Below are 27773 nucleotides of genomic sequence, written 5' to 3'. Positions count from 1 at the left end.
CGGTAATGCTGCCATCTGCAGGTCATCGTGTAACATAGCAAGCAATAACAGATAACTGGACCAGTTGGAAGAAAATAGTTTTATTGTCATTGTTCCGTAAAAAAGAGATGCAGTTCAACTGGTAACATATAGTGGATTATTGTTGTAACATTCATCTTAAAACTTTTTAAACCAAATTTTTGGTTAATAAACTTTTCAAAACGTATTGCAAACAAACAAGTTATATAAATTGAGTTCACACTCTCACATGTTTCTTTAATTTGTTCCAACCACTTCTTTGTTACAGGAAGTTTTCAATTTACAGTATAATATAATAATTTGTTATATAATAATTTGTCACATGGTGTTGATGGCATAAATGAGTCTTGCGGTGTAGACGTGTATCTGCTTTATTGCAGTTCGATATACTCCGTAAAAATAATTTAGAGGAACACATCGGTGTTCGAGGGAGACACCGTGGCGTCATACTCCGCACTAACAGGCACTGAATGATATTTGCCGCTAGATTAGCAGGAGAGGTCCATCGCTTCCTGCCTGTCCTCACTGAGCTGGGGCCCGTCTCCGGTCGCAGTGTTGAGCAGAGCGGACCCGCTCGCTTCTACGGAGGATGAAATTCTCGTTGACTTGAGCAGTCTGGCACAGCGCTCTAAAAGCGGTAGTTGCGTAGTTTACGTCAATGTTTTGGCGTAGCAGAGGCCCATGTAAAAGGAAGTGGTCCCCCGTGGACGAGTAGCTACTAAATCGGGACAACAAGAGTGAATGGCAACGAAAATATCCAACGTAGGAGTTTAAGTGTTGTTAGTTGAGACGGTCAGTAGGAATAAAAATCACCCGGTAAGTGTATCACCGAATTGTTTGACCCATCTTTTCGGAATACTATTGGATGTGTTGGCCGTGCTAGCTGTTAGCTAGCTAGCTGGCTGTCTGACATGATGGTGCATGGTGGCTGTGCTGGCGATGTGTAAATTTCGGGTGAACCCATGTTCCAGGTTCGCTTTACAAGTCACATTTTGGGGTCCAGGCAAGCACACTGAAACGCAGTGTATAGAGCCGAGCCAGTGACCGCTTTCCGGGAGCCGACCGATGTAATTTATCATTTGCTAGTCATGCTAGGTTGTTACTGTTAAACGATGCAAGGGTTACATTACTGTTTGTTCATTTGATGATGTTATAAGAATAGGCTGATGTACGAGAGTTGGTATGTATTTAATTTGCCCAAGGTATTATTTACGCTCTTGTGTCCGCTAAGCGTAAATTATCTTGTCAATTGGTAACATTAGTACCCGTTATGGGCACATCAATATTTAGGCCAAGACCTTGACACAGTCGCTGGGTTTTGGCAATGGAGATGACTTAACCTAGAAATATATAATACTTAACCAAACTGGTTTAACGTCGTGATTATGTGCTTTAACTCGATTAGTTATCCGGGAATATTTGGCGGAAATTCGAGTGTTTAGAGGTTAGCTAGCTAGCTAGCTAATATTACTCAGCATGGTCTCTCCATGCAGCTTTAACGTAATGGCTAAGTGTTGGTCAACTGTAAGACTTCTAGTTCATGCCTACAAATTTAGAAGGGAATCCATTCATGTGGACTGAGGCGTATAACTTTATGCCAATGACTACGTTGGAATACCCTGACATCCTCTGGAAGTCTGTCAAAGCAGCGCCGCGGGTCATGACAGGAGCAGGGTGCAGTGGATGTTCCGTGTCACGCTGATGTGAACGTGGTTTCCCCGCGTACGGAAAGGATGCGTCCCCTAGCTGCTCGAAGCTGGCAGTAAAATATTCACATTATTCACATTATTTAATTCCCTTGCAGAATAAGACATGTTTTACATAATGAATCCATAATTTGTCTCGGTTATAGACTGTTTAAACGGTCTTTGGCAGAGTTTTTACAGTATAGCCTCCACACAGTCATACATGCAGCTGTTGTAGAAGTGTTTTTTTTAAGGCTTGCTGATTTAGAGCACACATTGGTTTCAAACACTCGTGGTCGGAGTCTTACACAGTTTTGGTGTTGTGACCTAACAATTCAATGAGCCTCTTGTGACTTGAATCTATACTACGTATGTGACTGTGGAAATCCTCCTTCATCCAGGTCATGTTATGTCCAAGAGTTTAAATCGAGGTAACTAGACTCGGAGCTTTTTCCAGAGACGTTTTGCCACTCGGCTGAGTCATGAATTATAGATTGTAAATTATCCTGCCGCTTGCACAGATATGGACTGTTACAACATTGCCTGTTTACTTGTGTTTGCACACCACAATTTAAAAATGGATTATGAAAGTTAGATTTGAATAAAGCAAACCTGTATATGGCCTATTATCCAGCACTAGTTTATGCAGTCATGTATGGAAAGGTCTGCCATTCGTTACTGTCCTTGAGATTTTCTTCTGAATTCCTCACCTGAGTGTTGACAACTTCAACATTTGAAAGGAGAGACTTGAATGACCTGTTTTTTATTTGAAAAAAAAAAAAGGTCTTTGGCACTGGGTATGTTACTTAATCAGCAACAAATGTGAAGCGTTTCACCAAACTGACTGCTGGCATTGGTGATAGCTGTGGGGATGATTATCCTTCATAAAGGAGTTGTGTGGTCTGATTTGGGTTATGTCAAAGATGTGCTGAAAAGCACATGGTAGTCATGTGATTGATCCCTTTCCCCTGAACCTGCTATTCTGTCAACATCTGGCTCCCAGCTGTAACTTAATGTTCTCATTTTGTTTTTTACTTTTGTTTTTGCAGAGGTGGTGGATCCAGTCTCTGCCATATGCCACTTGTTTGGAGGTAAGATTTTATAACCATATAATAATCGGCCCGTTGGCAACAGGAGCAGCTTGAGTGTATGTATCTGTGCTGTGTCTAAAAGGCATGTTCTGTTTGTGGTTTCTCAGGTTTGTTTCCACCTAAATGTGGGGAAGGACCTGGTGTTGATTAAGATAGATTTTATCATGAAGCCCAGATTAAGCATTGTCTGCGTATCCACAAACTTTCTCTTGTTACCTGTAAGTATTCAAAAGACACTAACTTTTTGTCAATTTTTCCATTATTTATAATTAGGGCTGCAGCGATTAGTCGACTAGTCGACAACTAATTTAGTAGTCGACGGGTCGTTAGTGACGTCATCGCATGGCGCGCAAGTTAGGGTTGGGTGGTATCCAAATGTTGATACCATCAAACTTGGCTGATGTTTTTAGTATTTTATAGCTTCAGATGATTCATATTCTTCGTTTTAAAGAGAAACTGCCGAACTAATCGGTTGCTATCGGATCGGAAGAGAAGTTACACTAATTTAACAAAAGGTGAATGAAAAAAAGTCAGAATGAAATCTCCTACCCTACCTTTAATAAATGATTGCATTGATAATCGATTCATAATAGAATTGTTAGCCCCGGAATTGTAATTAAATCGAATGGTGAGGTATCTGAAGATTCCCACCTACAAATACGTTGTACTATATGTACAGTTGTGGCAGTGCTTGTCACATTCTTAACAACCAAGGACCTGGACCTGGTTCATTTTGAGCTCTAAACAGGCGGGTGTGGCTTTGTATGTTTCCAGGGATGTTTCAGTACTATTTGTTTGTGTATTGATTGAAATTAAACAATACAGAGTACTCACATGATACCAGGTTTCATTAAAAATATATATATATACATTTTTAACACCTTTACCTGCAGTCAATTGTAGGCTACAGCAGCTGAATTAAAATTAAACATGCGCGGTGTCTCTGTAACTTACAATGAGTATGTGCGCTGTTTGATGAGGCTCCACAGACACATCTCTCTCTATGTAGGCACACGTGGAAGCGGGGGGTGCACGGCTCATGCACGCTATTTCCATACACCGTGGTAAAATGTGGAGGGCGTTTGACGGTATCAAAATGTGGATACCGCCCAACCCTAGTGAGCAGGCCTAAACAAATGCAGAGAATAAGTGACTTTGTAGGTCACCCATAACTGAAAGAACACACTAGTAAGAAGAAATAACAATGTAGACACAATTTAGTAAAGATTGGGTCAACTAGTGCATTTTTTTTCTGAATTTAAAATTAGGTTTTACTGTTTGGAGCTTTATTTTTTCCCTTCTTTGCCTCCATGTGATGCATTTTCAAATGCTTTAAATCTGCTGACAATCAAATCTGCTTCTCCAAATGACTGTTGGATCTTTTGTTATGAAATATTGCAAAACTGTAGACCTTTAACATCTAATTTCTGGTTACGGCTATGAAAATACACAATACTGTGCACACGAAGCTGTGCTTGCTGCCACAGCAGCTGCTGTGGTGGTGTTAGACCATCCAAGAAGAACTGCTTTTTGCTATGCTGTTGCAAAATATCCACAATCCTGCAATATTGGAAAAAAAAGGATCATCAGATCTGTGAATAGACTGTACTCTCTGACACTGATACATGCATTTTTAGGTGCTGTTGGACTTTTTCCCTCACCGATACAGCTCTGCGTGTTTCTTTTGCCTGCTTTGAAAAATGTTCTTGTTTAAAAGTGTGTCACCGGGTGAATATGTTAATTTGTGGTGAATTATAACAATATTCTCACCTTCTCCTCAGTGAACTTCTGAAAAGAAGAGAATGATGAAATGAGATAAAGTGGACAGTTGGAGGAGCCCAGCCCTCTCACCTCCACCCCTTTGAAGCATGGCAGGCCTACAGCTTGTCACCCCTGCCACTTCACCCATGGGGCCTTTCTTTGGCCTGCCATGGCAGCAGGAGGCTATCCATGATAACATCTATACACCTAGGAAATATCAGGCAAGGACGCTCTTAAACATGTGTATACACCAGGAGGTGATTTAGATTTTGTTCTAATAGATTTTATCGTTTCTTCACAGGTAGAACTTCTTGAAGCAGCTCTTGAACACAATACTATCGTCTGCTTGAATACTGACTCAGGGAAGACCTTTATTGCAGTACTTCTAACAAAAGAGCTCTCCCACCAAATCCGTGGACATTACCAGGAAAATGCGAAGAGGACCGTTTTCTTGGTGAACACAGGTAACTGCAATGTCCTGGAGCATACCCCCAAATTAGAAAGACACCATTAAGACACCTCATTCTACAAAACTAAAGTATGTGAAGCGGTTGATGACAAAACATTTCTGCAAAACGTTTTTACACTGTTGACAGGGTTTTTTGTGTGTTTGTGTGTGGGAGGGAGTTATCTTTGGAAAGCGCTTTGTAGGGCTGTAATCTCCCAGTCGACTAGTCGATACGTTCTGGCTCTACACAAATTCTAATTAGTCGACTTTGTAGCGTTAATTTTATCAGGAGGAAAGAACCAAGTGCTAATGGGGGGGTTTTCAGTGCACCTGTTTCACAGGTAACAGTCTGTCTTTGAACACCCCCCTTTTTTACTACTTTGGTTTAGCCCGACCTACTAGAGACAGATAGATTGAAGTGAGTACCAGGCCGGGTGTTTGCTGAATATTTATTTAGTTTTGACCGTGTCATTTAAGTCAGTCCTCTACCACATCAAAGACATGTGCATTTCATGAAAATAGATACCGGTTTAGTCTAATAAACTGTTATAAATAATAATAAACTGTAGGCACACCCGCTCGCAAGAACGAAGGTATGCTTCAGATATACCCAGACCACGCTGGATGTGTGTCCCCATCACCCACCAACGTCTTCAGTCTCACCCTCACACCAAAAAACTGAAGCTTGATTTAAATGTTATGCTGTATCTCTATATTTATATATATCTATATTTTGCAGCATCATCTGTGATTCAGCAAGCAGCTGCAGTCAGGACTCATTCTGACCTCCAGGTGGGAGAGTACACAGATTCAGAGGAGACTTTAGCATGGACTGGCCAACAGTGGAATCAAGAGATCATTGAGAATCAGGTGTGCTTACCATTCTCATTTAAAATGTGAAAACAAATTTCATGCTACAAGACAGTGCTGGTATAATGTGACAGAGACCATAAATATGTTACGTTGAAGTAAAATGGCTGCAGATGCATACAGTGGCCAGGAAATGTATGGAAGTATGTCCATACGTCACATTCCCAGTGGGACACTACTTGGACTGAATCTTAAAAAGCTGATAACGCAAAACTCTTAAATAATGAAACTGGTGAAATGGGAGCAAATCAAACAATTATTTTTTTTATTTTTATGTTGCTGGTATTCCTAAGACCTTTCAGGCCTGCTTTGACTCTACTTTTTTATTTTTGACCCATTATACTTTGAGTAATTCTGTTCTATTGTGGTCTTTGCTGCTGTAACAACAGTTTCCCTCTGCTGGATCAATAATGTATGTCCATACACACACAGACATACTACTTACATACATAATATTTCACGTCTGTGTTGTACACACATGGCGCAGGGAGCATCATAATTTGCTTTGCTGCCTCTGGGTCTGGATAGCTTTGGAACTTGCTAAGTTGGGTGATGCAGCAGGACAACGCCCCTAAACGTCAAAGTAGCTCTTGGACATTACCGATCATTATTTATCATCAATTAATGCAGAAAACTAAGGATTCACATACTTTTTCTTGCCACTGTATACTGTTTTTTATTTCCACAGAGGCTATTTGTACCTGTTCATTACCCCACAGGTTTTCACTCTGGGTTCAGTTGTGTGTGAGTTTGTGAGATCCTGCTTTTCTGTATTTGTTTGGGTTGACCCGGTAGGCGTTTTTTCTGTGTAGCCCTAGTTGTTTACACCCTCTTTAACAGAGCTGAACTTTCTCATTTTTCTTTAATGCAGGTGCTGGTCATGACTTGCAACATATTCCTGCATGTTCTGAGGAATAAAATTTTACCTTTGTCTAAAATCAACTTGGTGATGTTCGATGATTGTCACCTGGCCATCACAGACCACCCTTACCGTGACATAATGAAGGTAAAACTAAAACCGCACCTACAATAGATGGCTTTTTAACACGTTTGACATTCTTTTAGATATAAACATCAACTTCACTGCAGGGTTGGTTAGTAGTTTTTGCTGGACCAAAGAATTGTGAATGATTCTGCTGTCCTCTCCTTATACAGCTGTTTGAGGGCTGCTCAAGTAGTCCTCGTGTCCTGGGTCTCACAGCCTCTATCCTAAATGGAAAGTGTGACCCGGCAGAACTGGAGCAGAAGATCCAGAATCTGGAGCGAATGTTAAGGAGCAATGCTGAAACTGCCACGGACCTTGTGGTCCTGGACAGGTAATAAGGCCATTTTACAGTAAATGACCTATGGTAAATAGGAGAATAACTATATATATATATATATATATATATATCTTTAAATAAAAGGCTGAATTTGTTAGAGTTATATAAAGAAGTGTTTGATTCATTTCATTTAAATCATTGAATCATAGCTCACCCCTTTGTGATATGTTTAATCTCAGATATGCCTCTCAGCCGAGAGAAGTGGTGCTGGATTGTGGCCCCTTCATGGATAAGAGTGGCCTCTCTGCCCGTTTGCAGGGAGAGCTGGCTGAAGCTCTCCACTTTCTGAATGACTGTAACATATCGGCTGTCAGAGAGGATCGTGATCCCACGTTTATCTCCAGACAGGTTAGAACTACAAAGCTTTGTCTGCGTATTGTGCTTTCCTAATGTAAATGTTTACAATACATACTGGCTGAACAATGGGGGAAATCAAAAAAAGCTTTGATGGTTCTATGACACATCCCACAGGTCTTGGTTTTATAGTAAACTCTTAAGTCCTAATATAATAATAATAATAATAACAATAAAGTTTATTTGTATAGCACTTTTCAAAACTGAGTTACAAAATGCTGCACATCCCATAAAATACACAGAAAAATCAAACATAAAAAAAAATCATAAAAAGTGTTTATAAAAATAAGACAACGCAAGATTAAACAAAACAATCACTCAATACAAATCAATAAAAATCTGGCACAGGTCAAACCTAAAAACCACTAAGGGGATTTAATATATTCTGTCGATGGGAATTAAATGTACCTTTCATGCACACTCCATAGTGTTTCTGCTGTGCTGCCACTACTGTTGAGTTGAATATTTCTAAACCTTTAAGAAAAGTGCTGGGGTTACCCTAGTAACTCAAACAATGGTTAATTGTGTTTTAGCTGTGTCTGTAGAATACAGATAGGAATGTCTATTTAGGGTGCTGATTGACCATATCTAATTGTTGCTGGCAGGGACTAGAGCTCAAAAACTAAATTTGGATTACAACAGTAGCAGTGTAGTTCTAATGTAATGTTTTTATCAAAAAGCTGGCATTCCTGCTTGACACAGTTTTTCACACTTCCCTGTCCTCCTGCAGATCCTAAGTGACTGCCGGGCTGTGCTGCAGGTGCTGGGGCCCTGGTGTGCAGATAAAGCAGCAGGCATCATGGTGCGGGAGCTCCAGAAGTACATCAAACATGAGCAGGAGGAGCTCAACCGCAAGTTTCTGCTCTTCACAGACACCATCCTGCGCAAAGTGCATGCCTTGTGTGAGGAGCACTTCTCCCCTGCCTCTTTGGACCTCAAGTTCGTCACACCTAAGGTTCTCAGACTGCTTGAGATCTTGCACGAGTACAAGCCGTTTGAACGTCAACAGTTTGAGAGCGTTGAGTGGTACAACAACCGTAACCAGGACAACTATGTGTCTTGGAGTGACTCAGAAGATGAAGATGAGGATGAGGAGGTGGAGGCCAAAGAGAGGCCCGAAGCCAACTTTCCATCACCTTTCACCAACATTCTGTGTGGCATTATTTTTGTGGAGAGACGTTACACTGCTGTTGTCCTCAATCGGTAGGGATCACTGTCCATTTCTGTTTACTGTATGTCATACATGATCTTCAGTGCACCATAAATCTTATTGTATTCCTGTCCCTGCAGAATATTTCACACACTTGAATCTATTTGTGCTCATCAGAAAAGGGGATATACACAAACAAGAACTAGAAACTTGCACATCACAATTGAAATCAATGAAATTAGAAATTATTAGAAATAAATTCTATATATTGTTATCTATTTGCTAAGCCAAGAAGCTTATCAAAGATGTGAGGCCATATGTCCAAAACCTATAGAGACTGAGAATAATGAGTCTAACTTTACTAATTTACCAAGTAATGGATCAATAATTGACATGGAGGTGTTGTTTGCATGTAAGTGTGGCAAAATATTACAACAACACACTAAACTAAATCCACATTTTTGTTAAACAGTTAAACGAGTTCATTTCTCAAACCGAAAATATAAAATGTTTATTATTCACACTATCTCCGTTCTGTTTTAGTCTTATCAAGGAGGCAGGAAAGCAGGACCCAGAGTTGGCTTACATCAGCAGCAACTTCATCACGGGGCACAGCATTGGCAAGAACCAGCCACGGAACAAGCAGATGGAGGTGGAGTTCAGGAAACAAGAGGAGGTATGCAAAGATGATGTAAAAATGTTGGACATGGAACAGCTGCCATGTATATGATCATGTCATTCTGGTTCTGTCATAGGCTGAGACAGTTTTTTTTTCTGTCACTTTAGGTAGTCTCACATTTTGGGGATAATAATGTGCACCACAAAGGGAGAGGAAGTCTTACCATAATGGATTATATTCTTTGAAGTTATGAAGTAGACTTATCATCTGCTCATATGAAGTCATAGTAGTCGTAGCTACAATTTTATGTTAGCTTATGCAGGCCTCATTCATTCAGAGCCTGCAACTTGTTGGTACTGAAAAGATAAGTATAGGAAGAAGCAAAAACTGATCATTAAATGAAACTAGCAAGTTTGAAATGGAAAAAACATGCGACACATGAATATTATACTAAGTGTTTTTAGATTTCACACAATCATGACCTACCTCCCCTTCTCTTAGGTTCTCCGCAAATTCCGGGCTCATGAAACCAACCTGCTGATTGCCACCAGCATTGTGGAGGAAGGTGTAGATATTCCAAAGTGTAACCTGGTGGTGCGCTTTGACCTGCCCACAGAGTACAGGTCCTATGTCCAGTCAAAAGGCAGAGCTCGGGCACCTGTTTCTAACTACATAATGCTAGCTGACACTGAGAGGACCAAATCCTTTGAGGAAGACCTCACCACCTACAAAGCAATTGAGAAGGTGGAGATTGTGGTTTTGGACTGGACTTATTATCTGACTATATAGTCCAAAAAATAAGGTTCTGATTATGATTTTCTTGTCTGCAGATCTTAAGAAATAAGTGTTCCAAGTCAGTGGAGGTTACTGAATTTGAAGTGGAACAAGTAATGGATGATGACAACATCCTCCCACCATATGTTCTGCGATCAGAGGATGGGGGTCCTAGGGTCACTATCAACACAGCCATTGGACATATTAACAGGTCCTAATTTCTACTTTCAGTGCTTAGCCAACAGTAACAAAATATGAATATGAATCCTCATGTAATCCTTGTTTGCACTGATGCAGGTATTGTGCTCGACTGCCAAGTGACCCATTCACGCACCTAGCGCCCAAATGTAAAACAAAGGAGACAGCAGATGGACGCTATCAATCTACACTCTACTTACCCATTAACTCCCCTCTACGAGTACCTGTTAAGGTCAGGAAGAACATGTCATTTTGAGAATTTGTGTTATACTATGAAGCAATATACACTGTGTTTAGCCTTTTTTAACATATGTCACTGTTTTTACAGGGTCCACCAATGACCTGCGCCAGACTGGCAGAAAAAGCTGTTGCACTAGTATGCTGTGAGAAACTCCACAAAATAGGTGAAACCCGAAGCCACCATTTACACATACATAATAAAAATATTCGCTATCGGCATGTGTGATACATTTATACATGTTTTGTGTCTTTCCTACCAGGTGAGCTGGATGATCACTTGATGCCTGTGGGAAAGGAGACGGTGAAGTATGAGGAAGAACTGGACCTTCACGATGAAGAAGAGACAAGTGTCCCAGGCCGGCCTGGCTCTACCAAAAGGAGGCAATGCTATCCTAAAGCCGTATGTAATGTTCTTTTCTTGGCTGAACAAGTTTTGCTTTGAGTTTTCCCAAAGCTTTCATTGAGTGCCACTGTGCTGTGGTTTGCACATTGGTGCATTTTTGCCAGTGTTCACGGTATTGGAGCTGCCATTATCATGGTATTGGTTACAATCAGTGGTGGAGGAAGTACTGTGGTCTGTGACTTCGGCCATCATGCACGTACCTCTCTAGTGCACGCAGAGCAGGAAGAGAGTGACAACCAGCCAATACTCCGTGCAGGGTCCACCCGGAGGATTGGCTGATTGTTTTTAACGTTTTCTAGCTTCCACAGATGATTCATATTCTTCGTTTTAATGCCAAACTGCGAACTGATTGGTTGCTATTGGATTGTAAAGAGAAGTTACACTAATTTAACAAAAAGTGCATCAGAATGAAATCTCCTACCCTACCTTTAAAATTAAAATTGACGATGTGTAGTTACTTTACATTTTCAGTACAGAAATCTTTGGAATGTACCCAGAACCAGCTATGGACAGGTCTGTGTGTCATGAGGCAGGCTGTGGGCATCAAGTGAACAGAGAGGCTGCTAGTAAAAAATAGGCATTCACCATTTTTCCTGTGTAAGTATTCCTGCTTCAGAATAATGTTGTGATTCATGTTAATCAGACATGAATGGATGGATTTGTGTTAGCAGACAGTAGCTAACTAGTTAGCTAACTGAGCCAGAGCACCGGCATCATGATTGAGGCACATTATAGAAACACAGCTGGCAGCATGACACCATCTTCATGTCTGACCTCACATCAGTCCAGCACAGCTGTATGAACACAACTGTATTCATAAATGTATTTGTAACTACAGACCTTTTAAAATTTGTAGTGGAGTAGAAAGTACAGATAATACCTGCAAAATGTAGTGGAGTAAAAGTATTACTTTACAAATAATATACTATTATTTTTACTTAAGTAAAGTACAAATACATACAAATTTACTTAAGTACAGTAACAAAGTACAAATACTTAGTTACATTCCACCACTGTTTACAATATACAAACATAGTCCAAGTATACAGTCAAAGTATAGCAGAAGCAGTGGTGACTGATTACAATAACATGTGTGCATTGCAGGTGGTTCAGCTCTGTTACATACATTATACAACTAGTTGCTGTTATTTATATATGCACGATGTTTGTCTTCACATCTATCCACTCCCTTGCCAGGTCTCAGCATTCACAGCTATCAGTCTTCTTAAAGGTCGGGTAGGAGATTTCATTCTGATGCACTTTATGTTAAATTAGTGTAACTTCTCTTTACAATCCAATAGCAACCGATTAGTTCGGCAGTTTCGCTTTAAAACGAAGAATATGAATCATCTGAAGCTATAAAACACTAAAAACATCAGCCAATCCTACGAGGTGCTCCTGCGCGGAGTATTGGCTGGCTGACTCTCGCTGAGTTTTCAAAATCTCCTTCCCTACCTTTAACATGGCCCTCTGTTTCCTCCAGATACCACAGTGTCTGCGGGACAGCTATGCTGTACTGGGGCAGACCTACTACCTGTATGTGATAGGGATGGTCCTCACCACTCCTCTCCCCGATGAACTCAACTTTCGCAGGAGGAAGCTCTACCCGCCAGAGGACACCACCCGGTGCTTTGGTATCCTGACTGCCAAACCCATACCTCGAGTATGTTAATGGGCCATTTTGACTGCTTTAGTGCTGATTTGTTTCCTTGGCACACCTCAGTAAAGCTGAGCTGGGTTTAAAAGAATCCAGTTCTCACAATAATGCATTAATCACAACTTCTTTCCAGATCCCCCATTTCCCAGTGTACACTCGCTCGGGTGAGGTGACCATCTCCATTGAGCTGCAGAAGTCTGGCTTCATGCTCACAGCAGCCCAGCTTGACCTCATTACCCGTCTGCACCAGTACATCTTCTCCCACATCCTCCGCCTGGAGAAACCTGCACTGGAGTTCAAGCCTACGCAGGCCGACTCAGCTTACTGTGTTCTACCTCTGAATGTTGGTGAGTAGGTTCATAATCAGTCAAGTAGATCGCTTTCCCAGATGTGTGTAGAAGCTCATTGTGCCCATTCTTTGTTCCCTGTCTGCTGTGTATTTGGTTTATTTAGTTGGGGACTCTAACATGCTAGATATGGACTTCAAGTTCATGGAGGACATTGAAAAGTCTGAGGCCCGCACTGGCATTCCTACCACTCAGTACACGAAGCTGAACCCCTTCACTTTCAAGCTAGAGGACTACCAGGATGCTGTCATCATTCCAAGGTGCCACTGCAATAAACTACAATGACAATAGAGAAATGCATTTTAAGACCAGTTTTAGTCTGCATGTATGTGAGGAACAAACTGACATTGATATGCAAACTGGCCTTAAATAACTGACACCCTGGTACTTTCTAGGTATCGCAACTTTGACCAGCCTCATCGCTTCTATGTTGCTGATGTGTACACAGACCTGACACCACTCAGCAAGTTTCCTTCGCCAGAGTATGAGACATTTGCTGAGTATTACAAAACCAAGTACAATCTGGACCTGTCCAACCTGAACCAGCCACTTCTGGACGTGGATCACACTTCCTCCAGGTCAGCCACATAAGGACTGTAACTATATACAACTGTGTGAGGTTTCTATCTGCAGATAGAATGTGTTAAAGCTTTGCTAACATACCATCAAAGTTGAAAGGCATCTGCAAGGGACATTAGGGTGCATACTCTAGATTGCTCCATTATTAGGAGCAATTCAGGTTTTAAAAACAGGAGCCTGTGAACCTGTTTTTTTGGACTAACATAAGTTGGCTTTTTCTTTCTCAGACTGAACCTGTTAACCCCACGGCACCTGAACCAGAAGGGCAAAGCTCTGCCACTCAGCAGTGCAGAGAAGAGGAAGGCCAAATGGGAGAGTCTGCAGAACAAACAGGTAACTTGGAAACTGTGATAGGCTTACATACCACCAGCAGACCTGACAAAAATATTGAGTATTTGGCCGATTCACAGGCTTTCTACAGTCAAACAGGAGAAAACAAAAACTGATTTAAATTAATATCTGTCTTCAATTCTAGAAACTTTCTAAAAATGAATGTGCCACGTTAGTGTGACAGGGCCATTTTTATTTTTTTTGGGTTGGTACTGATTGTCAAATATCTGTATTTGTGTCTGTGTCTGCTGTCTGTTATATAGTGCCAGTTATGATTTTTTTTCCTCTTGATCCCAAACTAACAATGTATTCTTTTGACCAGATCCTGGTTCCAGAGCTTTGTGCCATCCACCCCATCCCTGCCTCCCTGTGGAGGAAAGCAGTGTGTCTGCCCAGCATCCTGTATCGCCTCCACTGTCTGCTAACCGCTGAGGAGTTCAGAGCCCAGACAGCCAGTGAAGCTGGAGTGGGAACCCAGACCCTCCCCCCTGACTTTAGGTTGATGTCTATTTCTACTCACATTAAATTATTTCAAAATCTGAATGAGATCACAAGAGATACTGTTTTTTGTTTTCATTCAGATCATTTATATGTGAACAACATTCTAATGTTAGATTGTCTGTTTGTGTCAGATATCCAAACTTGGACTTTGGGTGGAAGAGATCTATTGACAGCAAAACGTTCATCTCCTGTCCTGAGTCCTGCAGTGAGGATAGTGACTGTCACTGTAAGCACCAAGAGACTGTAACCCCTAATTCCAGTTCCCCAGCACATCTTAGTAGTGACCACTCTTGCTTGCCTGAGCAGGGGATATTCATAGCCCTGGATCCTGCAGATGCCACTGGCACCAAGAGCCTAACTAATGGCACTGCGACAGTGGCTGACTTTGACGACGACAGCCATCGAGATAAGCACCTTCAACAACATGACAATTGCCAATGCTCTCAGTCCAGCTCCTCTGGGCTGCAGGGCCCTGAATCAATGCAAACCACTACCTCAGTTCCTGTGCAGCCCCCTCACATGTTAAAGAAGCCCAGCTCCAGTCCTCCACAATCTAGTGATGAATGTACACCAGCGAGGACCTCAGATCACACAAATAAAGCTACCTCAGTCTGCAACTGGGCAGCCACGGGTCCCAACACTCCTGCAGCACCTTCTTCTGACCTAGCTGCTGAACCCCAGCTCAGATCCCAGGCAGGAGATTCCCTCAAGAACCTGGGACCCAACCCGGGCCTCATCCTGCAGGCCCTGACCCTATCAAACGCCAGTGATGGTTTCAACCTGGAGCGGCTGGAGATGCTTGGTGACTCTTTTCTGAAACATGCCATCACCACATACCTATTCTGTACATACCCTGATGCTCACGAAGGACGACTCAGTTACATGCGCAGCAAAAAGGTAAGTGTCACAGGGCTGAAACCCTGAAACAGTGTCCTGCAATATCAAGTCAATATCATCAAGCCCAGGTTTTAGATAAGCTTTTTAGCTTTGAACAGTTCTGGCTTTACATCACATCACACCTTCATCAGAATATAAATGGCTTACTTCACTTACTTCCTATTATTTTACATCAGATTATTCAGTTAATGAAATGTTTTTGTGACTGGACATTAAGCTTTTTTCTCACTAGTTGACTGATTTTAAATAATAAAAACCTAACCACCCATCTCTTATTTTTCATCCTGTTATTCAGTAAATACTCTGTTCACTGTGCATTCAAGCTAACCATTTGAAGGCTGTATGGTGCTATTTATATTGATTTTTGTATTTTGTCAGGTGAGCAACTGCAACCTGTACCGTCTGGGGAAAAAGAAGTGGCTTCCCAGCAGGATGGTGGTGTCCATCTTCGACCCTCCTGTTAACTGGCTGCCTCCTGGATACGTGGTGAACCAGGACAAGAGCAGCGCTGACAAACCAGACTCAGAGGAGGTCAGTGGACTTCAGATGACATGTTTTTCCGCTCAGATGACTTTAGGGGGAAGATTTTGTGATTTTAAAAATAATGTATGTGCACAGGTTGAATGTAAGATTGGGGGAAGGTTATAAACAGCCAAGTTTGTGTTTCTACTACATCTAACTGCCACTGGAGGGCAGGCTTTCACCTTGTCTGAAAACACTTGGTACCATCTTGTTTGGGTTTTCACTCCCAATGTTCTTAACTCAAAACTCTGCATTTAATGAAATGCCCTGAATGAAGGTTAAAAAATTCAGAAGCATCCTATTTGTGGACACGAAGATGCATTCCTTAAAGTCATATTCTTGTTATTCTCTACTCTTTTACTGTGGTTAAGAATGATGTTTACAGTCCCCACAGTGAATCAAACTGCAGCACTGATGGCATGATATGAACTGAACCATGCCATTGGTATATTTTACACCCCATTTCTGAGTTGTAGTGTTGGACACACAGAAACATGAATGGCTTGTTGATTCCCCAGCAACAGTAAAGTTTATGTAAATACCATAAAATAAAGCTGTATGTCAGTACTTAAGCATAACTTTCCCTTTTCCTGGCCTTCTCTGTCCTTGCTGTATATCACACAGGCTAAAGAGGAGCTACTAGCCAATGGGCGACCTGGGAACTACTATGATGATGATGATGATGATGATGATGATGAGGGTGAGGATGTGGATGAAGATGGCGAGCTGATGTTGAAGGATGAACCAAAGGATGAAGTCAACATGGAGGATGATCTGGAGTACTACAAGGAACACATCAGGTTTATAGACAACATGTTGCTGGGATCAGGTGCATTTGGTAAGAAGATCTCTCTTGGCAGCTACCCTCCCACTGTTACCCCAGCCTCAAGCTCTTCCCCTGCTATGGATTCTCCATACGAATGGAAAGCCCCCAAGAAACCCCTCCATCCCACTGCAGCCCACTACCCTTTGGAGCAGCTGCCTAGCGGGCCCTCAGCTGAGGAGTTTGACTACAGCTCATGGGACGCCATGTGCTACCTGGATCCCAGCAAAGCTGGAGAGGATGACGACTTTGTGGTGGGCTTTTGGAACCCGTCAGAAGAGAACTGTGGCACTGAGCTTGGCAAACAGTCCATCTCTTATGACCTGCACACAGAGCAGTGCATTGCAGACAAGAGCATTGCAGACTGTGTGGAGGCTCTGCTGGGGTGCTACCTGACCAGCTGTGGTGAAAGAGCTGCACAGATGTTTCTCTGCTCACTGGGACTCAAGGTAAGTTGGTACCTCCTACAGAACACAAATGCTTTTAATGATTAGAAATAATAATAATACATCGAACTTATACAGTGCTTTTCTAGGACACTTAAAGGTGCTTTACAGATGTAGCCACAGCTCTTCTTCACAAAACAAACAAGATTTGTGTTAATTTTCGTCATGTGACAAAATCCACAATTTATTAATACATGAAACAATTATTTGACATACTATTAATGAGTCAGTTCTTTTCTAAGACATTTTTCAGCCATTACAGAAAGCCTTTAGTTCTCCCTTGTATTTTTTCTTTTATTCGATACTGTGCATCATTAGCAGCTGTAGTGCCTGCTAGTACCCTCACCATCATTAATTGATGTTTTTTATTCTTTTTATGATTGTAATTTCCTTCTTAATTTAATGTTTGAATATGTTTTTACTCTGTGATTTCATCCTTTGTAAAGCAGTCTGAATTGCCTTGTGTATGAATAGTGCTATATAAATACAACTTGCCTTGCCTTGCCTTACTATCGGGTCAAAACTGGAGAAAAACTACTGCACTGTACTCCATGTATTTCTACCTCAAATTGAATAACTAGATACTAAGTGTTAATTAGAAAACTGTAGTGTTGATTTTGCTGTCCAGAAAGCTGCTTAGACTATGTATGAAATGTTTAGCTGATTTATTGGCCTGCCTTTACGGAGTCCCAATCTGCAGATACTAGTAACTAGTAATCCAAAACTCACTATTTTGATGAAAACATTTTTTGGTATGTGCAGCCTCACTCATGGGCTTGAGTTGTTTTGGTTGCCTTTACAGCGAATATCTTATCAAAGGGATGGATTTGTTATATTTAGTTTATGACATGGCATTTTTACATCAAGTTTTTAATGTGACCCTCAGCTATGGTGGACTGTTTCTGCCACATTGTCCTCTGCACCCATAATTGTGTGTTTTAAGCAGGTGGTGGGTTTTTATGCCGTCTCTATTGATAAGAAGCTGGTTCATAGGCACTACCTTTAGTTAGCATTTTGATGATGATCTGATGTTTTGTTCTATGGCCACAGGTGTTACCATTGGAAAGAGGGGCCTTGGTAGGAGAAGAAGGACAAGGCCCTCAGACCACAGCTGACCTGTGCTATGGCTGGCTGAAGATCCCGCCACGTTGCATGCTGGCTCATCCAGATGCAGAGCGAACCCTCAACCACCTCATCTCTGGATTTGAAAACTTTGAAAAAAAGATCAACTACACCTTTCAGAACAAGGCTTACCTCCTGCAAGCCTTTACCCACGCTTCCTATCATTACAACACCATTACAGGTGCCGATGTTTTTTATGTTGATGTATGTTTTATGGCTTCTCAAAGGATGTGATTGTAACTTGTTTTACTCCTTCTTCAGATTGTTACCAGCGGCTGGAGTTCCTTGGTGATGCAATTCTAGACTACCTCATAACAAAGCACCTTTATGAAGACCCACGGCAGCACTCTCCTGGGGTGCTGACCGACCTGCGTTCAGCACTCGTCAACAACACCATCTTTGCCTCTCTGGCCGTCAAGTACGACTACCACAAGTACTTCAAGGCCATCTCGCCTGAGCTTTTCCATGTCATCGATGACTTTGTGCAGTTTCAGCTGGAGAAGAATGAGATGCAAGGCATGGACTCTGAGGTGAGTCCTGTTTCTATGTAGAACACAGACTGAACAACAAAGCCCTGTAGAAAGAAACCTAATATTTGCTGTTGTAGTTTTTCCCCCTTAAATAATCAACAGCATTCAGAAAAGATCAGCCTGAATAACAAGGCTGTCAGCTTCTATGAATCTGTTTCATATTCGGATGATTTTAGTACTGAAGAGAAAATGCATTTGGATTTGATTTGCCTGGAAATGGCTATCTTGGCACCAGATCTCCTCTCATTGTGCTTGAGAAGTACGGTTATGCCTAAGGGACGGCAGGCACATACGCAAACATAGTTGAAAAACAGCTGAAAGACATAAAGAAGTGTCCTTTTAGTTATGGTACCATTCTGCTTAGCATTTATCAAATAACAGTAACATTTGCACGCTGCTAATGTGATGTGCTTTTAGCTGTTGTATGAAGTGTTGGCTGGTAAAAGTGTACATTTAAAAAAAACTCCCTACAACAAGCAAAACTAAACAGGACAAAACAAACGATTACACAACACAAACAACGTCTGAGCTATACATATAATTGAGTGTGATTTTTGCCGATCAATGAACCCAGAGCCTTTCTTTTTCATTTTTCCTGTGCTTGAGCCAATATAGACCTGCATAAATTATATAAAAAGACAAAGTTTAATTTCGTTCATAATTGATCTTACAAAAAGGTAATTAAACTGGAATCAGTATGTACAGTGTTTTACATGTGCCTATAAGGGTTAAAAAAACTGCCATCCATATTTATTTGTTTGATTTTTGTGTCCTCTACACACTAGTGTAGCCTGGTCACAAGTGAGTGGCTTCACAGACTCTGTATTTGAATTCACATTTTAATGGAGAAATATGATTTATTGGCTTAAGCCTGCACGATAAATTCATAGCAGCGGTTGCAATAAATACACATGTATGCTGTTCCTACCCACACATACGTGCACACGCTGTCTTTTACAAACACACAGTCTATGCAGTGCGTTGATAGGTAGCAGGGGAGTGGTCATCAGCAAATCAATGACAAGTGTAGGCTGGCACACTTAGGTGCTCGCCAATCTCCGCGGGTACTCCGACCCAAAGACAGTGTGCTGCTATATGTACAAAAGGATTCTGTTTTTAATGCTGCACTTCAATGGTCAATTGATGCCCCTTTTCTTTGGACACCGAAGCCTCAGAATGTGGAATGGCATTTCAAATAGTTTGTTTGTGTGTCTGTTTTTTGTTGTCTTTACCAACAGCTGCGGCGCTCTGAAGAGGATGAGGAGAAGGAAGAGGACATTGAAGTCCCCAAGGCCATGGGGGATATCTTTGAGTCGCTAGCTGGAGCAATTTACATGGACAGTGGGATGTCATTGGAGACAGTGTGGCAAGTGTATTATCCAATGATGAGGCCACTTATAGGTGAGGAAGAGCACATTATCTATATATTTTCAGTTTTGATTGAGAGGAGTGTGCCTCCCCATTCACCTTTTCTTTTTTACTACTTCCAGAGAAATTCTCTGCCAATGTGCCACGCTCTCCTGTGAGAGAGCTGCTCGAGATGGAACCCGAAACTGCCAAGTTCAGGTACTAGGACAGCCTCTAAACACAACCATACCTAATATGTGGACAGGCAGATGTGGACTTTCTGTTTCAGTTTTGTACAGATATAGCCCCCAGAGTCTTTCAGCAGCAGGCCTATGGATCACACCTCCCTATTTTGACCCCTCACATTCATAGTTACAAGTGTCTTTCATTAAAGTGACTTTGATAAACAGCACATGTTTAAATCACCACATTACAAAATATCATCTATGTGGTGACCCCATGGGAACGGCTGCAAGTAGAAAAAATATCATCTGTTTCATACCAGTAATGGCACAAAGCTACTGGACTGTCATTCATATTGCATAGCCTCAAATTGGATATGTATTTGATTTACAACCATATCCTAAAGCGATTCACATTGAAAATTAGGATTGACGATTGGATGTCCATACAGGCCTGAAAACAATTTTATTTAGGTCACTTGAACCTGGTAGTTAACAAGACCTAAGTGTGTTTAATAGTGGATTTTATTATATAACTGTCTAAAGCCTGTCCTCTGTCCCCAGCCCTGCAGAGAGAACATACGACGGAAAGGTCCGGGTGACAGTGGAGGTTGTAGGTAAGGGCAAATTTAAAGGAGTTGGCCGCAGCTACCGGATCGCCAAGTCAGCGGCAGCGCGACGAGCTCTGCGCAGCCTCAAAGCCAATCAACCTCAGGTCCAAAACAACTGAGCTCCCCATCTATGCTCTCAGCATGAGCACCTAAGCTGTTTGACGCTAACGGAGGAAAACAAGCAACGTCAGCTTCCCAACACAGCGTGAAGCTAGCCCTGTATTTTCAGCCTGTGATGGCACAACCAAGGCAGCCAGGGAACACTTGTGTGGAGACTCAACAGGAGAAGCAGACTGATCTCACAACAGATTTCACATCGGATATGTTCCTTTTTTTGTTTTTTTGGGTTTTTTTGCGCAAACACAATCTTTACTTTCCCTCTCTGCTTTGTGTAATCACATGAGTGCTTTATTAACGTCTAGCAAGTGTTAAAAAAACGTCAGGTCGCTGTGTCAATTCCTCACTGTTTTTTTTTTAACCTCCGTGTCAGTGAGATGAGGCTTATGCTTATTGTGTAGTATTAGATTGTACATAGTTCAATCAGAGATGTAAATCAAAGTATGTAAGAAAAAAATACAAAAAAAAAAAAAAAACGCTAAACTCCTCAGCCTGTGCACTAGTGCCAGTCAGTTTTGAAGCAGTTTTGAAACTGCAGACATGGCTAACAGATACCACTGGAGCAAAAACCTGGTGGCACTTCTGTCTGAAATCTGTCTTGAAATGGTATTCTTGATCATTTTTGCACTTATTCCATTAGGGTCTGTTATTTTGAAAATTGTGTGGTCACATTGACACCAAAATCATATACGTAGCAAAGTATATAAATATATATGAAATTATAAAATGCATAAATGATATTCTTGGCCTTAGATGCTAAGGCTTCCCTCATATCCAGCGGAACGGATAGGAATTTCAGCATTCCCAGTTACTGTAATTTAAACTAGTTTTTAACCGCACTTGAGGTTGCATGTTGTTGTAGCTTATGTATAAAACCATGACAACTGGATGGCTTCTATGAATATTCAAAATCTATGGATATATCTAGTATGTGTGAGAACGAGATTCGATGTTTATGGCATTATCTTGGTGATTTGGTTTAACATGTTTTGATACTAAGAATGGATGGAATGAATTGTTGCTCACTAAATGTCTTTCCACAGAGCAAATCATCCAGTTTTGATAAAAGAAGAGAAAGACATATCATATGTTCAATATGCTGCAGATTTTTCTACGAATTGGACTCAGAATCTTTTCAAATAGTCTTTGTGAAAAAGGCCAATTCATTTCAACACACTAGTGTTCCTTCACATCCCGTACCTACCAAAGCTATAGCAGATGTGACACTATGAGGTTGAAGTTAATTCCTAGGGATAAGGATACCAGCCTTTTCGTGGTTTTTGTTCCAACAAATTTTGCTTCTTGCTAAATGTCTTTTTTTTCCTCATCAATAAGCCCTTTTTTCACTTGAATACCTCAGTTAATTGCATGCATTTTCTTGTCTTTATTTTTTTTCTTTGTTTGGTGCTATGTTTTTGTATTAAGCTTGAATTTCTCATCTTTTTTGCACTGTAACTATAATACCTCTTTATTTGACTTTTTTATCTATTTGGTTTGGATGTCCTGTTTGTCAGCCATTGAGCTGTTAAGAGGATAGCGACTCTTCCCCCTCAGATACTTGAGGTTGACACTTGATGATTATCGGTGTGAGGACAGGAAGTGTTTTCTCTGCACATAAGCCTCTGTGGGTTTTATTTTCCACACTCGTGAGCTTTTATGAGTTATCAGTTTAGAATCCGTTGTTGAATTCAGGGTAAGAACAGAAGACTGGTTGATCACAGGAGGGTCAGGGCTTCCGGAGGTAATCAGATTGCACTCTTAAAATCTTCTCCAAAAACCTTTGAATCTGTGTGGTTTTTAAACTGTGGTTAGTATAGCTATCTGAACCTAATCCACAGTCACATAATCCCATGCACAGGTGCTTCTACCTCAAAGGAGAGTGCTCTCAGTATTCATTTCTGGACTAGACTGCAGTTCAGTTTGGTTACTCTGACACATACTACAGTCATTTTAATGTGACAAAACTGTGTCATACTTTCAGTTGGCATTCACACACAGTAAAGCTTAAATTGCCTTCTGTTTTTGGGGGAGATCACTGGACTAGTTAAATAAATGGAGTCAGCATTTGAATCACCGGGTTCCTGCACAGCAAGAAAATTGATAGCAATAGCAATTGCCCAGTCACTATATGGACAAGTGTTTCCTGTTTGGATTGTGCTATATTATGAAATGATGGAACCCCTAAATCCGCTGCTTGAGCCCGCACAGGGATATGAGTCGCACATGCACAGTGATAGTGATCAGCTTTGTGTGACTTTATAAAATGTTAATCCGTCACTGTAAGTTACACAAAGATGACGTACGACAATATATTGGTCACAGACCTGCACAAAAAGATGACTGAATGACTGTTCATACATATTACCAAACAGAATTGTTTATTTAATAAATATCCAGCAAATGTCTCCTCATGTCAAATATGGATATATATAATAAATATAGATAACGACAGCCAAGTCTGAAAAACAAATACTTAAATGTGCAGGAACCCTGGAATAGTTTCAAAATGAATGTGACTTATTTTTCAGATGTAAAAAGAAAACAACTAAAAACTTGAACACCATCAACCTTTGGACAAGCTGTCATTGTCTTCAGAGTGCAGTCTGTCATTATGTCTCAGCAGGTGTCTGACCCTCCGCTTCACTTATCACCCTAGGATGTGCTTTCTGGTTTTCCTGTTACCTCTGGTCACACACCCTGCCACACCTCAAGTCTGTAGTACACAGAGCCGTTTCAACTTTCCTGGTTCAACACACTAATTGTTGGTGAGACTCTGGGACAGGGGAGGAATAATTACAAAAAAAAAGAATGTGAATTGCTCATATGGTGCCACGCCCACTGTATCTTTGTCTGTGACTGATGGAAATGAGGATCACAATAATCCTGTAAGCCAGCAGTGGCAGCAACATCCAGAAAGCTTTGTTTGTTTCTCTTTCCTGAGGAGGGTGTGTATGGGTGTGCTGAAGTTGAGGTAGTCCTGCGTCTTTCTGAGCGGGATATATTTTCTCCTACTGGCAGATTTGTTTGTTTTTTTTCTTTTCTTTTTGTACATGTAGCACAATTGAGCATTGCACTTGGCGCCATACTTTACCTCATGTCAGAGTATGAAAGGGAGTGAAAGGAGGAGGAAAAAAGAAGTGTATATACAATGCCGTAATGTTGAGTACTAACGTGTGGTTCAGGCTTTGCTGCTGAGTCAGTTGCTGGTGTTACACACATTTATGAAAAAATAAGGGGCTTTGGGAGGAAAGACGAAATGTGCCTGCAGATTATCACTTGATACATACACTGTAAAGATAATCTGTAAACTGGGGCTTTAAAAATACTCAAATTACCATGAGTGATAAACTGACTCTCTGACTACAAGTGAAGCCCCAGGGTTCTCTTTCACACTTGTGATGGGTTAGTTCCTTCCTCAGCCCTTTATTGAGAGACCTTAAAGGAAAAACCCACTCAGTCCGGCTCCTGTACCTTATTCAGGGAGACCGAAATCTGATGATCGCACAGATTCTCCATTGCCTGTGAGCACTCATGTTGCTGGGCTTGACTGTGGATGTAAATATTTTGGCTGTAATACAACAGAAAACATTCAGTCCGTCTGTAAAGGCCATAATCACTGCAGACCAGGAGATCTTGGGTTTGGTTCCTGTGAGGTGCAGTTCACTTGTCCTACTGTTTTAGGTTGCTTTCACTCTTTCTGCGGTTAGAAAACAGTTGTTTTTGGCTCTGTTGCCAAGGTTGCAACTCCTATCCCCTTTACATTCTGACTGTTGCTTTTTTCCAGGCTGTTAGTTATTCTGCCGCTAAGATTCCTCATTTTAAATCAGTTTTTTTACAAGCTGCTGTAGTTGCAGTAAAGTTGGGATGTAGTTTTGGTTGTCGGTGTGGAGCGCTCCCTTAGTGATGCAGTGTTACAGTGTGTCATACTGTTCTCTACAGAACACATCCTGCATCCTCATTCATGCAGCTCACAACACACAAGCAACAACACTGAACAGTCCCAGCAAAGATATTGATTGATATTGAGCATGTATTAGTTGGGATAACCTACTTGTACTATATATCAAAAAGTATCCACCTGCACTTTTTGACATATAGTGCTGGTCCTGGTTTAAGCTAGCACCCCTAAACGTGACCAGGTTAAATTCCATTGGTTTTGTATGAATCGCTGTCAAATCAAATCCTGTGTTTACATCCACTGAGTCAAAGGTCTGAAGTGCTTGTACTGTAAGAGTCACACCAACAGTGTTAGATGTGGGTTTTTCCTTTAAGGACCAATCACAACATGTGAACAAAGTGTGTTTGGGGAGCTCTTGTCAGTAAAGATATTGGTCTCATACTAAAGCCAGCATACAGTGACTGTTCACCGAGCAGCAGAACACCAGCAGAATGGAGCTACATGGGACGAGTGACGAACTGTTATCAGTATGAGGAATTATGGGCCATCACAACCTGCAGCAAGTGTTTAAGGGACATTGGAACAGATACTGAACTCTTCACTCATACTGTAATACCGTGCTGCAGTGGTTTGCGGTCTGCACCTTATGGATCACAAATACCTTTAATTTTGTTTCCTTGGATTTGTTTTCTTTCTTTTTTCTTTCTTTTTTTTTTAAATAATTGTAGCCCAGTATATCTACAATAAAAGTAATGGTATGGTCATCCAATTCAGATTCTGTTGCATTGTGTTTGTGTAAAATGCTGCCTGTTTGTATAAGACTATCTTACCTTTGTCAGCTTCAAACCAGAGACTGTCTGTATATTGAGAGAACTCTCACTCTATACATGTTTTTTTATACTAGGGACCTTCATTGTCCAGAGGAAAAGTGGTCCTATAGAGCTGTGACCCAAAAGACGTTCACGAGATGAAAGAATAACTGTGTGTTAAAGCAGTAGATAGTTGCAGTTTTAGAAGTTTATGATTTAAAATCTAGAAAAAATACCATTCTATGATTATTAGTGAGGTCTAGGCTTGTCACAGTGGAGGTTATTGATGCCTCCATTGAGTTCCATACATGTATCTCCTGTAATAGATGTGAACGGATTTGGCAGTGGTACATCACAGGTACACTACGAGGGCAGACCCACGGGGTTCCAGTTCTTATTTGACCTCTTAAGTGTGAATATTTACAGCCTGTGCCTCTTCATGTTGCAGATGAAGAATAATAATTATAATAATTGAAACCTTTATTAGTCCCACAATGGGGAAATTGCTTAAGGCAGCCCAACAAACAGCGCCATACACCAGTGAGTACACTGGAGGCTCTGCAGGTAAAGTGTCTTGCCCAAGGACACACAACACTGACTAGGGAGGAGTTGGGATCGAACCACCAACCTTCCGGTTATGGGTGGGTTTGATGATGACCACAAACAATACTGTCATGCTTGCTGGTTACTGTTAACCTTTGTCTACTTTTCTGTCCTGATAACAGTACCTGGTACTGATCCAACGCCATTTCCAGAGCAGTACAGCAGGGCTTTTAATCCCTGATGACCAAGTTGTAATACAGCAGTGTGCAGTAAGTATCCTTTAACATGGCATCTGGACCACAGGCTGTATGCTAATGACTGTCCAGTTCTTTTCATGAGAGTTGAAACTCGTGTCCGCCTGACATGATTCTCAGACAGGCCTGTTTTCAGTCTGTCTGCTGCGTATGAGCACAGTCTGTCCATCATGTGCTGGCCCTGAGGCTCGTCAGCATCACCCACTATATTGGCTCTGTTCGAGGTGCCTGCTGACTTTATACTTAAGCAGCTGTTTCAGGCCCAAGGGACTAACTGCAGGAAGGCTCAGAGCAGGTTCATCAGCAGGACCACTTTTCTCTGGACCAAACTGCTGCAGATGAAGCTCATCACACTGTAATCTACAAGCATTTTTGCTTGTAAATTACAGGGTGAGATTTTTGTTGTAGATTTTTGTTGTAGATTTTTGTTGTAGATTTTTCTCCCTAATAAGAGTTTTTTTTTCATTTTTATTGAACTGGACAGAACTAGGTTCAGTGTGTTCACCACATTCTCACAACAGTTTGTAAATCTCCTGAGGTGAACTGCAGGTTCTGCTGGTGATCCTCCTGAGTCACAGACGGAGGTAAACTGATCTGAGACCCGACTGAGGTTAGCAGCTGTGTGCTAATCTGCTCGTTCTCTGGGGTTAATATGCTGTGCAATGAAGCCTGTGTGGTTTAAAAGAGCGCAGGGGCATGAATGAAAGCTGCTCTGATGAGGTGAGCGTGGACAGCTTGTAGTAGAAGAAGTGCACAGATTTAGAGGAAGAGAAAACATGTGGTAAGCCGCTAATGTACTTAAGTCTGTGAAAATGGTCCACTGTTAACTTGAATTTACATTCAATTAAAAATGATCAAGTAAAAGCATTACGGTTTCTTGAATGTGACTGTTTCATGGGAAACAAAGTGTCAGCCACATGATATGCCACCATGCAACAGGCCCCACTCATCAGGAAAACAACTGAGACCCACATCTTCAACAAAGCTGTTAACTTCCACAACATAAGAATCACACTGTGACCCTGCAGGACAAAGCGGGTTCAGATGATGATGGATGGAATAATGAATCACCTCGTCCTCCTTTTATCCTCTGAAACACAAATACACAGAGCATCAAAGACTTAATCTTACAAAATCAAAGCTAACGACAACTAGTGACAAATTTAACAATATTTGGAAAGCTCTGCCTCAACTATAGACAATATATCACTTGGACATGTTTATGATGTTATGAGGTTTATACAGAGCCATTTTGAGAGCCTTAGAGTTGCTGCTTGGGGTCAAGCAGAAATTATGATGGCACGTGAATCTGAAAACAGGCAAAA

The 27773-nt window shown here is 41.3% G+C and overlaps 1 protein-coding gene across 2 annotated transcripts; it reads left to right on the top strand.

Moving 5' to 3' along the window:
• Positions 1-515: 515 nt before the first annotated feature.
• Positions 516-23753, top strand: dicer1 (dicer 1, ribonuclease type III). Of its 2 annotated transcripts, none has more exons than XM_028394705.1 (30): positions 516-834; positions 2753-2794; positions 2902-3012; positions 4576-4776; positions 4857-5019; positions 5743-5873; positions 6745-6879; positions 7029-7189; positions 7375-7543; positions 8280-8752; positions 9243-9375; positions 9820-10062; positions 10149-10303; positions 10390-10522; positions 10619-10694; positions 10791-10930; positions 12417-12596; positions 12724-12937; positions 13044-13197; positions 13333-13515; positions 13744-13849; positions 14169-14344; positions 14479-15244; positions 15623-15775; positions 16391-17038; positions 18086-18338; positions 18419-18687; positions 19926-20088; positions 20178-20253; positions 20781-23753. In XM_028394705.1, exons 4-30 carry the CDS (start codon positions 4663-4665, stop codon positions 20944-20946), a joined length of 5733 nt encoding a protein of 1910 aa, XP_028250506.1. In that variant the 5' UTR covers positions 516-834; positions 2753-2794; positions 2902-3012; positions 4576-4662; the 3' UTR covers positions 20947-23753. The 2 variants fall into 2 exon arrangements, with proteins under 2 accessions (XP_028250506.1, XP_028250507.1); XM_028394706.1 differs by lacking the exon at positions 516-834 and adding an exon at positions 927-989 and having other exon boundaries at positions 20781-20946.
• Positions 23754-27773: the final 4020 nt, after the last annotated feature.

Source organism: Parambassis ranga, chromosome 22 (genome assembly GCF_900634625.1).
Source record: "Parambassis ranga chromosome 22, fParRan2.1, whole genome shotgun sequence".
In the NCBI taxonomy this organism is placed as follows: domain Eukaryota; kingdom Metazoa; phylum Chordata; class Actinopteri; family Ambassidae; genus Parambassis; species Parambassis ranga.
The sequence above is the reverse complement of the archived record's forward strand: the minus strand, read 5'-3'. Positions and strand labels throughout refer to the sequence as shown.